The following is an 11,235-nucleotide window of genomic DNA, read 5'->3' on the forward strand; positions in this document are numbered from 1 at the left end:
CATAAAACGCATTATTTGTTGATGCTCAAGGTGTGGAATTACGACGAAGGAGACGCTTGAGAAGACGCCACTTGCGCTGGCCCAAATGCACTCTGGCATATGGACAGCTATGATAAATTAAAACCGTACAGCATTGCAATTAGCTGTATATGGTTACAGTCGTTACATTCTGTGGATGGAGGCGTACACAACCAACAACGATTAATAATGCGTCTTGTGGTATCCTGGGAAACTACGAAACCTCGATGCGGTTGATATCAGTATGCAATGAACACTGATTGAATGCGTTATTCTCTACATTTCATTTCGACTTTTTTTCTCGAAACACAATGACTTTATTCTCGAAATTTAATGAGTTTTTTCTCAAGATTGTATTTCGAGTTTTTTTCTCGAAATTTAACGAGTTTTTTCTCGCAACACAATGACTTAATTCTCGATATTTAATGAGTTTATTCTCGAGATTGTATTTCGACTTTTTTTCTCGAAATTTAACAAGTTTTTTCTCGAAACACAACGACTTTATTCTCGATATTTAATGAGTTTATTCTCAAGATTGTATTTCGACTTTTTTTCTCGAAATTTAACGAGTTTAATCTCGCATTATAATGACTTTAATCTCGAGATGGTTTTATTTTTTTATTATTGCCTGGCCCTAATCCTCTTCCGTAGTGAACAATATATTATTACAACTTGAAAAAAATTGTTTTGTTTTTAGTTCACAGTGCATTAACTAATGTTCACAAATACAATTGATTTAAAAAATGTGTTATTAAATGCTGAAATTAACATGAACTATGATTCATAAATACTGTTGAAGTATTGTTAATTCTTAGTTCATGAAATCTAATAGTGGCTTGACCATATTTTAAAATAGAGATAAAACATATTGTAACGTTTGTAGGATATGTTCATAGTTAATGTGGTGAACGAAACCTGTGGTTACTCTGTTGGGACACCTGTATGAATTTGAGGAGAACTGTCTTTGTACATCCACTAAAAATCACTGCATAAAAAAGCATTTATGAAAATTATTCCTGGAAAAAAAAGGTCTAGCATCTTTTGTTTGCAGATTGATTGTATTGGTTTGATATTTCGCTACATTCTCTTGTCATTGAATATAATATTTTTAACTGTGGCTTAAAGGAATATTTCACTCAAATGTTTTGTAATAAATTTTTTGGATTATCTTTTATGTCAATAGTTTTATGTGCTTTAGTCTTTTTATTCATTTTTTTATTTATTTTTTAATTTTTTTTACTTATTTATTTCAGGTAGTTGCCAAAGCAACATTTACATTTTCTTTTACATTTATTAAGATTTTTCATCTAATATTTTTATTTTATTTTTATTTTGTCTAAAAAATGTTTTTAATAGTTTTCAGGGGTGTAACGATACCCTCATGTCACAATTCGGTACAAATAACGATACCGAACACACAATAAAATATTATTGCAATACTCCAAGACAAAGAAAAGCTATCTTTTAAAGCTATAACTTTAGAAAAGTTATCAAAAAATATACTGTTGATTAAAATGCTACATTTGATATTACATTGTGGGTGTAAATGAATAGGCTTGGATATATTTAAAATATTGTAGGCCACTTTTTATTGGTAACATAAGACATTTGGCATTATCAGGACCCACAAATATTCCCCCTTTGCATTATTATAGATTATATTCAACATTAAATATTGATGTAGTACTGACACTTAAACTCTTTTCGATGAATTATACACTATACAGATAGTCACTATCCACATTATTGCATTTTTCTATTGCGATATACTGTGACACGATATATTGTTACACCCCTAATAGTTTTAGTTATTAACAACACTGCGTCATTTACTCGGCCTCATGTCGCTGCACGCTGATTTTCCAATATCATCATATTGTGACCCTGAATTTTCTCTCTTCAGCACGAGCACAGCTCAGACGAGTCAGCGGAACCCTGGTTCCTCCACCCACAGTATTAGTAGCGCGACTCCCCCGGACCGCCTGCGTTTCCCACGAGGCACTCTGAGCCGCAGCACTTTCCACGGAGGCCAGCTGAGGGACCGACGCACAGCCACATATAACGGACCCCCTGCCTCGCCAACCTTATCGCACGATGCCACGCCACTGTCACAGTCCCGGAGCCGCGGATCAACAAACCTCTTCACCAAGCTCACATCCAAGCTCACGCGCAGGTAAATCAACACTTCATGTTCTCAATACACAACACAGCCTTTGAGAAGTAAATATTACCAATGGAAATCAATTTTCAGTGTATCCCAAATAGGAAAGTGTTCATTTTGAATATGCAAGCATTAGAACGCAACAGTTTGATAGGTTAAAAAAATAGGTTAATTACTGGAAAAGATACTCTATTTTGTAAACCGCTACTATAAAACTACTTAAAGTCCCCCTCCAGTCAATCATTTTATCTCTTGAAACTCGTCTTTGATCTTCAAAATGGCATATTGAAATGTTTTTTTCTTTGAAAATTATTTCTTCATGCCTAATGTGTTCGTTCACCCAAAAATTTTAATTTTGTCATTAATTACTCACCCTCATGTCGTTCCAAACCCGTAAGACTTACGTTTATCTTAGAACAGAAAAAATAAAATATGAATCATGCGCGTTGTGTTGACGCGAGAGCAGGCGTTGTTGCCTAAATGCGCTCCAGAGATTAATATTGTGTAAATAAAGTGGTAAATTGTGTTTATTTTTATGCAAACATAGCACTCACTTCACTTTATAAAACTGAGGTTAAACCACTGGAGTCACATGGATTACTTTAATGATGTCTTTACTACCTTTCTGGGGCTTGAAAGTGGTAGTTGCGTAGGCTGTCAATGGAGAGACCGAAATCTCTCAGATTTTATTAATAACATCTTCATTGATTTTCAAAATATGAATAAAAGTATTATGGTTTTGTAACAACATGAGGGTGAGTAATTAATGACAGAATTAAATTTGAGTAAACTACCCTTTAAAATAGCTTGAATGTAACTCCTACACCCTTGCCTCATTTAGTATAAGTGGAACAATTAATATGCAAATTAGTCCTGCCTCCACTCACTCACACCAGCTCAGAATACCTGATCCATCTAAAAATCAGCATCCTTACAAGCGCTTTGAACAACTAAAAAAAGTAAATGGAGAAAAGCCCCGCGCTGCACGGATTGGAATGGTTACCGGTACATGTTTGTTATGGAAGGAAACGAGCCGATCCAAACCGCGTTTTTGAGTTTTATGGAGAAAATACTCAGCAATGGTGTTGACTAAGAAGTTTGCACATGGTTTGTCTAATAAATCATATTTAACCGGGTTTCCATTACAGATTTGCGCAAAACTTTTGCTTTTTTTTTATTTATTTTTTATTTTTTATATATCAATACAAAACTATTGCGAAATAACGGCGTTTCCATTAATCGACTAAAACGTCATTTTTTTGCCTCTCGCGATAAGTCATTTAAAAAATAATGGCAACGGACGTTGGTAGGTTTATATATCACGCCACCGCACTAGACATTATTATTATTATTAATGGAAGGAGACGTAGGCGTGTTATCCAAGCATTAATGGCTAGGAAAGACCCTTATACTGTGAGCGGCACATATGAGGTGAATTTAATAAACAACTCTGTCTCGTATTCTGTCCGAACACACTGTGTCTTCTAAGTCAGGTGACTGTAAATGCGCAAAAACTGTTTCCATTGCACTTTTGCAAAATATTTATTTTTCGAATGGCCTGAAAAACCACCTCATGCAAGCGCAATTTGAGGGGTAATGGAAACGCGACATATAAACAACATTAAAAACTTGATTTTCACCATAGGGGGACTTTAAAAATGTAGTTAAAGTTAGTAGCGTTGCAAAATTTTAAGTTACTTACTTCCCAAAACTGGATGTTACGGAGTAGTTTTGGCATGTCAGAACTATATACGATGTTATCAGTGGCGTCAGATTCTCCTATGTGTCCTCAAGAGACAGCGCATCTACTCCAGATGTTGATCAGTGTCTGTTTCTGTTTCTTTTGTAGAAACATGTCATTCAGGTTTACCAAAAGGTAGGACCCTCGATGGGCTGTGTGCAGTTAACCAGAGCCTGAGATATCTGAAGTTTAACTCATAACCCTAGCGTGAAGATGTTTTTCGATTAATTGCTTGTCACTCACCTTTGACACACTGTCTCTTAATCGCAGTGCAACTGAGCATGTCTGCTGTTTTCTGATGAACAGCACCTGAAGACAATACTAATCACTCATGCATGCCTGCTATAGGCTACAACTGAGCACAATAGATTCATTACAGTCTCCTTACAGTTTGATACATTAGAGCCTCATTTTCCATTCACGCCTTTTTTCTTCGAGGAAGGTTGTGTTTTTTGCACTGTTAGATAACCTGTCTTACAGCGTACAGTAATGGGTGCTTTTTCAATGTTCAATTTGCTCAATGACAGCATTCTTCAGTCAGCCATGAAACATCCAAACCTCTGGACTTAAAAAGTTATGTTTCTCTCTCTCTCTCTCTCTCTCTCTCTCGTGCGCTCTCTCTCTCTCTCGCTCTCTCTCTCTCGCTCTCTGTGTGTAATAATAATAATATGATTTATTATTCCCTACTCTTTATTTTGTTGTGACATACGGTGGGGACATGTTCTTTACAGGTTTGGTGAGATTTATATAGGTCATTATGAATGTCTACTGTGTTACATCCCTCAGAGATTCACCTTTATATATGAATCTTCTCTGACGATGAGAAAATTAATGCATCTCCTGCGACGCAGTAACAGACTTGCTCTTGGTTGTGTAATTCAGGCCACCCTACTGGGCTCTTAATTTAGCAGCTGACAGATGTGGCGATTGAGAGGTGTTCTTTACAGGATTTCTGGAGTTAAGGTACCAGCATTTCCTGTTGTGACAACAACCCTTTCCTTATTTCAGCCCTCATGCTCCAGAATCCACCTCTAGAAGTAGCAGGATTTTCTGATTCTGATTTTCCAGCTCTTCCTTTTTTGACCGACCCAGATGAATTGTTCCTCCAGGTGGTCTCGCAATCCCAGCGCTTTTATTCCCGACAGTGCTGTTATGACTTCAACAGATAAGTTTGCCTTTTGATGGAGAACTTCCGATTTGAGTTGTCCAGAAGTTGGTCAGATGTCCCTTTAAAATGGGTTTTAAGACCGAGAAGAACTAAGGTTGACCGTTCAAAATGCATATATATATATATATATATATACAAATATATAAATATTTCAGGATATAAACAAGATAAACTCTTGACCGCATCTGTGGCCCATTGTCGATTAACACAGGAAATAAATTGAACTCATTCCTCAGTTTGTAAAAAGGCATAAAAAATACCGGCTGGCAAAACCATGAATACAATAATTGAAAATAAATGCATATTTTAATATTTAAAGTATTATTTACGGTTTTGGAGCGACATGAGGATGAGTAAATGATGACATTTTCATTTTTGTGTAAACTAACCATTTAAATCAACTATTAAATATTTATATATTAAAAATATTATTTAATATATGTGAAATATGTGTTCTCTGCACAATTTATATGATATTTAAAAATATGCAAGGATTATAGTGTGTTATGGCATCTACAAGAAGTTTCTTGTTTGTTTGTTTTCGCCACAGACGCCATCAAGAGATCTTAAGTTGTAATATTCCTGTCGGTCGTGTCAGGATGCTGTAGATCTGTTTCAGGGCCGGTTTGCCTGTAATAGTTGCCCCATAAGAGCACTTCTCTGCCAGCGTCCTCTCCTCTGACTGCTGCACACTGCCCACGCCACTGCATGACCTCTCCTAATCTCTTTTCATCTTCTACTCTGCAGAATGGATGATCCATGTCCTCTTATATCCCAATATATCTGTATTTAATGTGCTTTGTATTATGTAGCATTATTGTCGTAAAAAAGAGAGAGGGTTCAGATGAGTCAGTGGGAAATCTATCGAACTGTACATGTGACCATACATTTAGAAACAGCCCGTCATGTACAGCTGTCTATCAGAAAATAAGCATTTTTATGCTAAAAATAATTTGTGTATTTTTTTTAAACAAATTTGTCCTTCTCTATATCGATATATCATACACTACTACCATTCAAAAGTTTGAGGTCGGTAAGATTTCTGAATATTTTTGAAAGAAGCCTCTTCTGCTCACCAAGGTTGTATTTATTTGAAATATACAGTAAAAGCAGCAATATTACAATTTTAATAATTTTTCTAATTTTAAAATGTAATTTATTCCTTTGATGCAAAGCTGAATTTCCAGCATCATTACTCATGCATATATACATGCATTTACTTGAAATCTAAATCTTTTGTAACAAATGTCTTTACTGTCACTTTTGAAGTTTGAAGTTGCTGAATGCAACGCACTGAACCCACATTTTTGAACGGTAGTGTACATGTTGGTGAATTGTGATGAATTATTAAATAATAAGCAACTTTCCCAAAAAGTAAAGTGTGGTTGGGGTAAGCTGTGCCAGCGGCAGCTTTCAGCTTTATTCTCATTTCAGTAGATGGTAGATATCCTGAAATATTAATTAATATGCTAAAATAATGAATATTAACAATTAGCTATATTAATTTCTATATTATATACAATTATCTATATTATTATACAAATATACAATTAGCTATATTAATTTCACTGTTCTCATTTCTCCCTGCCTAGAAGACCGCTTACCCCCACTATGCCCCACATTTTAAAGCGTTTTTTTTTTAATTATTAGAAACCCCTTCTTTCCAGACAGAATGAGTTCAGTTGTGTCCACTGCATGGAAACGATTTAGAACAGGAAGTTGAATCATACGGTACAGGAAGGGTATCTGTAAAACCCTCTGGTCTCTCCACACGGGTCAACTTTAAGTGCATGTCCAATATTCCTCTCCACTTACACAGTATTGTATCTGTTGGTGGCGTTTTCTCCATATTGTCTTTGATTTTCTCTCTCTTTTGTCCTAGGATGTCTAAAACGCTATTGTTTTCTTATCTTCCTTTCCTTTATCAGTGAGTCTCACATTTTCTTGCCTCTAAACTATTTTTCTCTTTTTCATCCTGGTTTTTAAAGAGTGCCGGCAGAATGCGATAGAAATGGGAGGTATGAGGACTCAAGGTGAGACAGGACATCTGGTTTTACAGTTACTTCATCATTTCCCTTTTTTTTTTTTTTTGCGTTCTGTACTTTTAGTCCAGTTTAGGCCTGATATTATTCCACAGATTTAACCCCATTATGTTGATTAATTCTCTACAAACATACATAACTGGAATCTGGCATAATTCCCTAAGATCAAATACTAGATTAATCAGTGAAGCTTATGTGAGTCTCAAAAGGACCAATAAACTCAAAATCTGTTCTGTGAATATCAAAATGTGATATGCCACAACGTATTTGGTTGCATTTGCAGCTAGTTCTGTTGCTCTGCCCCCTTGTGGCAAGATGAAGGAAGTACAACAGGATTATTAATGCTGTTTGCTAAAGTCCCAGCGATGTTGCTCATGCTTGGAGATATGGGTTTGTTAAAATAGTAACACTAAAATCACTCCAAATACCTTGACACCCACCCTCAACACTATGTATTATCTTTTTAGTTGATTTTGTGAATCTGAGCTTGGAAACATTTAGTAGATCATCCCTCATTGACTCAGCAAAAGTTAAATGCATATTTTTTTCTTTATATTCTTATATTTTGCACCCTTGAGTTGCTCACTGCACTGTGTCTGTATCTCTGCATGGTTACTTTTATGTTTACTGCATGTCAAATGCACTCGGTGGTTCAGTGCATGATGTGTCCACTGAAAACTGGAGAATTTGTACAAGAACTTGTTTCTGCTGTGTTGTTCATGTACACACACACCACCTTCACTATGAAGACCTGAAACGTATGTGGACGCAAACACTTCTCGCAATCTCCGTTTTAATGCCATTGTTTCAAAAAGTGACCGAATACATTTCGTAATGCAACACAAGTACATTTTACATTCTTATTGGCATTGTTAACAAAATGGCAGGAATTAGCATAAACTGTCAGATTGTTATCATCACAGTAATGCGAGAATAATGAACACAAATAAGTATTTTATGCTCACAAAGGCATTTATTTTATTAAAAATACAGTAAAAACAGTAATATTGTGAAATATTATTACAATTTTTAAAGAACGGTTGTATTATATTTTAAAAATTAAATTTATTCTTGTGATGACAAAGTTGAATTTTCAGGCTTATTACTCCAGTTTTCACGTCACATGATCCTTCGGAAATCATTTTAATATTCTGATTTGCTGCCATAGAAAGTTAAAAGCAGCATTTACTTGAAATGGAAATATTTTGTAAGATTATAAATGTCTTTACTGTCACTTTTCAGCACTTTAATGTATCCATGCTGAAAAATATACATTTCTTTAAAAAATAAATAAAGTAGTGTTGGTGATTGAAAACTGTAAATGTACATTTCAAATATATTAACATGAACATTTTCCAAAAGAACAAACACTTTAAAAAAAGTCTAAATTATTCAAATTAAACTGATATTCAAAATACAAAACAAACAAAGTTTGTCTAGCTGCGTACGTTTCTGGCATTAAAGGGATAGTTCACCCAAAAATGAAATTCTGTCATCATTTACTCACCCTCAAGTTGTTCCAAACCTGGATGAGTTTCTTTCTTCTGCTGAACACAAAAGATGATATTTTGAAGAATATGGGTAAACAAATAGTTGTGGGGCCCATTGACTAAACAAATTATATGCAAGTCAATGGGGTCCATCAACTGTTTGGTTACAAACATTCTTCAAAATATCTTCTTTTGTGTTCAGCAGAAAAAAGGCATTATACATGTTTGGAACAACTTGAGGGCGAGTAAATGACCGAATTTTCATTTTTGGGTGAACTATCTCTTTAACATTGTCATGTTCACACAAGCATGTCTACGTACATTCAGGAACCAGCCGAATGCCTATTTCTCTTATTGTGGTCTCTTCTCTCCTGCAGTCGAAATGTGTCTGGGGATCAGAAAGAGGAACATAAAGACGCCAAACCCCGCTCGCTACGCTTCACCTGGAGCATGAAGACCACCTCCTCCATGGAGCCCACAGAGATGATGCGCGAGATCCGCAAAGTCCTGGACGCCAACAACTGCGACTACGAGCAGCGCGAGCGCTTCCTGCTCCTGTGTGTCCACGGCGACGGCCACGCCGAGAGCTTGGTCCAATGGGAGATGGAGGTGTGCAAACTGCCCCGCCTCTCGCTAAACGGCGTCCGCTTCAAGCGGATATCAGGAACATCCATCGCTTTCAAGAACATCGCCTCGAAAATTGCCAACGAACTAAAGCTGTAAGGGGGGGGAAAGTCAAAAATGTGAAAAGGCAGCAAAAAAGGACTAAGGCACAAAACTAGAGTAATCAAGCTGTACATTCTTTTTTGAACAAGTAGCAGATACAAGGATTGGTTTCCTCAAACACTTACAAAGTATGTACGTTACTGAAGATATTGTATAGAATCATGCCTTAGGCAATAATTTCCGGCATCTTTGAAGCATTATTAATAATATTATTATTGTTGTTATTGTTGATGTTATTATTATTATTATTGTGTAATATTATTTCAAACTGTAGGAAAACAATGACAGTTTTATTTCTTTTCTTTCTGTTTGTTTGTTTATGCACTACTGCAGTAGGTGCCCTGTGGGGCCGAAAGATTAACACCAGTGACTGAAAAGATGTATTTTAACCAGACAGACGGAAGATTGACGGCTAATCGCTCCAGTATTTCTCTTTATCGTTCCGCCCCTCATGCCAATACCCTTCTTGAATGCCAAAGCAAAATGGCCAATGTTGATTTAGATTAGAAACGCATTTTGCACATTTTCCCTTAAAAGCACCAGATGTGCTATCCATCCATTCCTCCTCCACTTTCCCAACTATCTTTTCCTCCTCGACCCAGGATATTCCCACTTGTTGTTTTCTAGTGCTGAAGACGGCCAGGATCGAGTGCACTTCAGCCGACGGGCTTCTGCAATGGAACGTAAAGAACGCGATCGGGAACGTTTTTCCTTCCTGGTCCCTTGAAGTATTTAGTTTGTTTCCTCACAAAGTGTTTTTTGGAAAGGCCTGAGGCGATGACGAAACGCTCTCAGGTGTCGTAGTAATGTCTTGGCTTTGGCTCCGGGCCCCAGGGCGCACCATTTCTAGGCTTCAGTATTCACTCCCATCCCTAAGAACCATCGGCACTGTTGTTATTATTTTTGTTTTGATGTTTCTGTTTGTTTTTTTGGAATGTAAATAATGTACCTTAGTTTTGCAGCAACAACATATTGATATACTTTTTTTTTTTTTTTTTCTAAGTCTGGCTGTGAGTCGGAAACTATGGAAATTAATGTAACTCATCACAGAATAAGGTTAATCAGTGTCTCCATTAAAACAACTGAAAATCAATGATTTGCAGGGTGGCTTTTTTTTTTTGGACAGGTTTTACAAGGCTCAATTCAGACATAAATGTTTAAATCACTGGTGGAACATTTAATTTCTTTTAAAAGCTGAATGACTTTAATACATAACCAAAGACAACCTCTACATGATATACCCCACAACCACGACGATCATTGCATACTTTGTCCTTTATTGCCCTTTGCATGCAGTCATATTTAGGAGGTTTTATTGGAAGTGAGATGTCCTGTGATTTTAAAAAGTTTGAGTCATTAAGTTGTGGACTTTATCTGTATCCAAGCATAAAGTCTTGGTCTGGATCTGGGTCTTAGTTTAATGTCTAAAGCAAGTCTATTTCTTGCTTTAGACATTGCAACTTGGCTACTGTAAAAATGAGCTCCTGGATTCAAATGTAATGGAAATGAAAAAAAAATATATATATATTAGGCAGTAGGCACAATTTATTTATATATTTATATAAATAAAAAACGGATTCAAATATGTCCAAACTTTATATTATTATTAGCTATATTCTCCTAAATATATTTGGAAACACAGGAATATGTATAAAACTGTCTAGGGCAAAAAATATAATCAATTGGCATTTTAGAAGATTATGTTAGCCTGACACACATATGTATATCACCTGATCCCTTATATAATTTCCAGCATCTTATCTATTATATAACAGCTCTTCAAATTCATAAAAGCTTTTTTCAGAAAAGCACAGTGGCCTGAACTTCCATGCATCTGTCTACAGCTGGATGGACTCCTGCACAGCATCATCCCCCTGTGTGACCCACCA

General features: G+C 36.0%; 1 protein-coding gene across 17 annotated transcripts in view; it reads left to right on the plus strand.

Moving 5' to 3' along the window:
* Positions 1 to 10,441, plus strand: part of mark3b (MAP/microtubule affinity-regulating kinase 3b) — a 59,634-nt gene extending 49,193 nt beyond the window's left edge. For 4 of the 17 annotated variants that reach the window (XM_079583779.1, XM_079583772.1, XM_079583770.1 and 1 more), the window contains 4 exons: positions 1,922 to 2,191; positions 4,029 to 4,055; positions 7,077 to 7,121; positions 8,998 to 10,432. In XM_079583779.1, coding sequence (XP_079439905.1) covers positions 1,922 to 2,191; positions 4,029 to 4,055; positions 7,077 to 7,121; positions 8,998 to 9,343 — 688 coding nt within the window. In that variant the 3' untranslated portion in view covers positions 9,344 to 10,432. Of the gene's footprint in view, positions 1 to 1,921; positions 2,192 to 4,028; positions 4,056 to 4,802; positions 4,884 to 7,076; positions 7,122 to 8,997 lie in introns of all 17 variants that reach the window. The other 13 variants (XM_079583775.1, XM_079583778.1, XM_079583771.1 and 10 more) reach the window with 7 other exon arrangements.
* Positions 10,442 to 11,235: the final 794 nt, after the last annotated feature.

The sequence above is a fragment of the Phoxinus phoxinus genome (assembly GCF_949152265.1).
Source record: "Phoxinus phoxinus genome assembly, chromosome: 16".
NCBI lineage: Eukaryota > Metazoa > Chordata > Actinopteri > Cypriniformes > Leuciscidae > Phoxinus > Phoxinus phoxinus.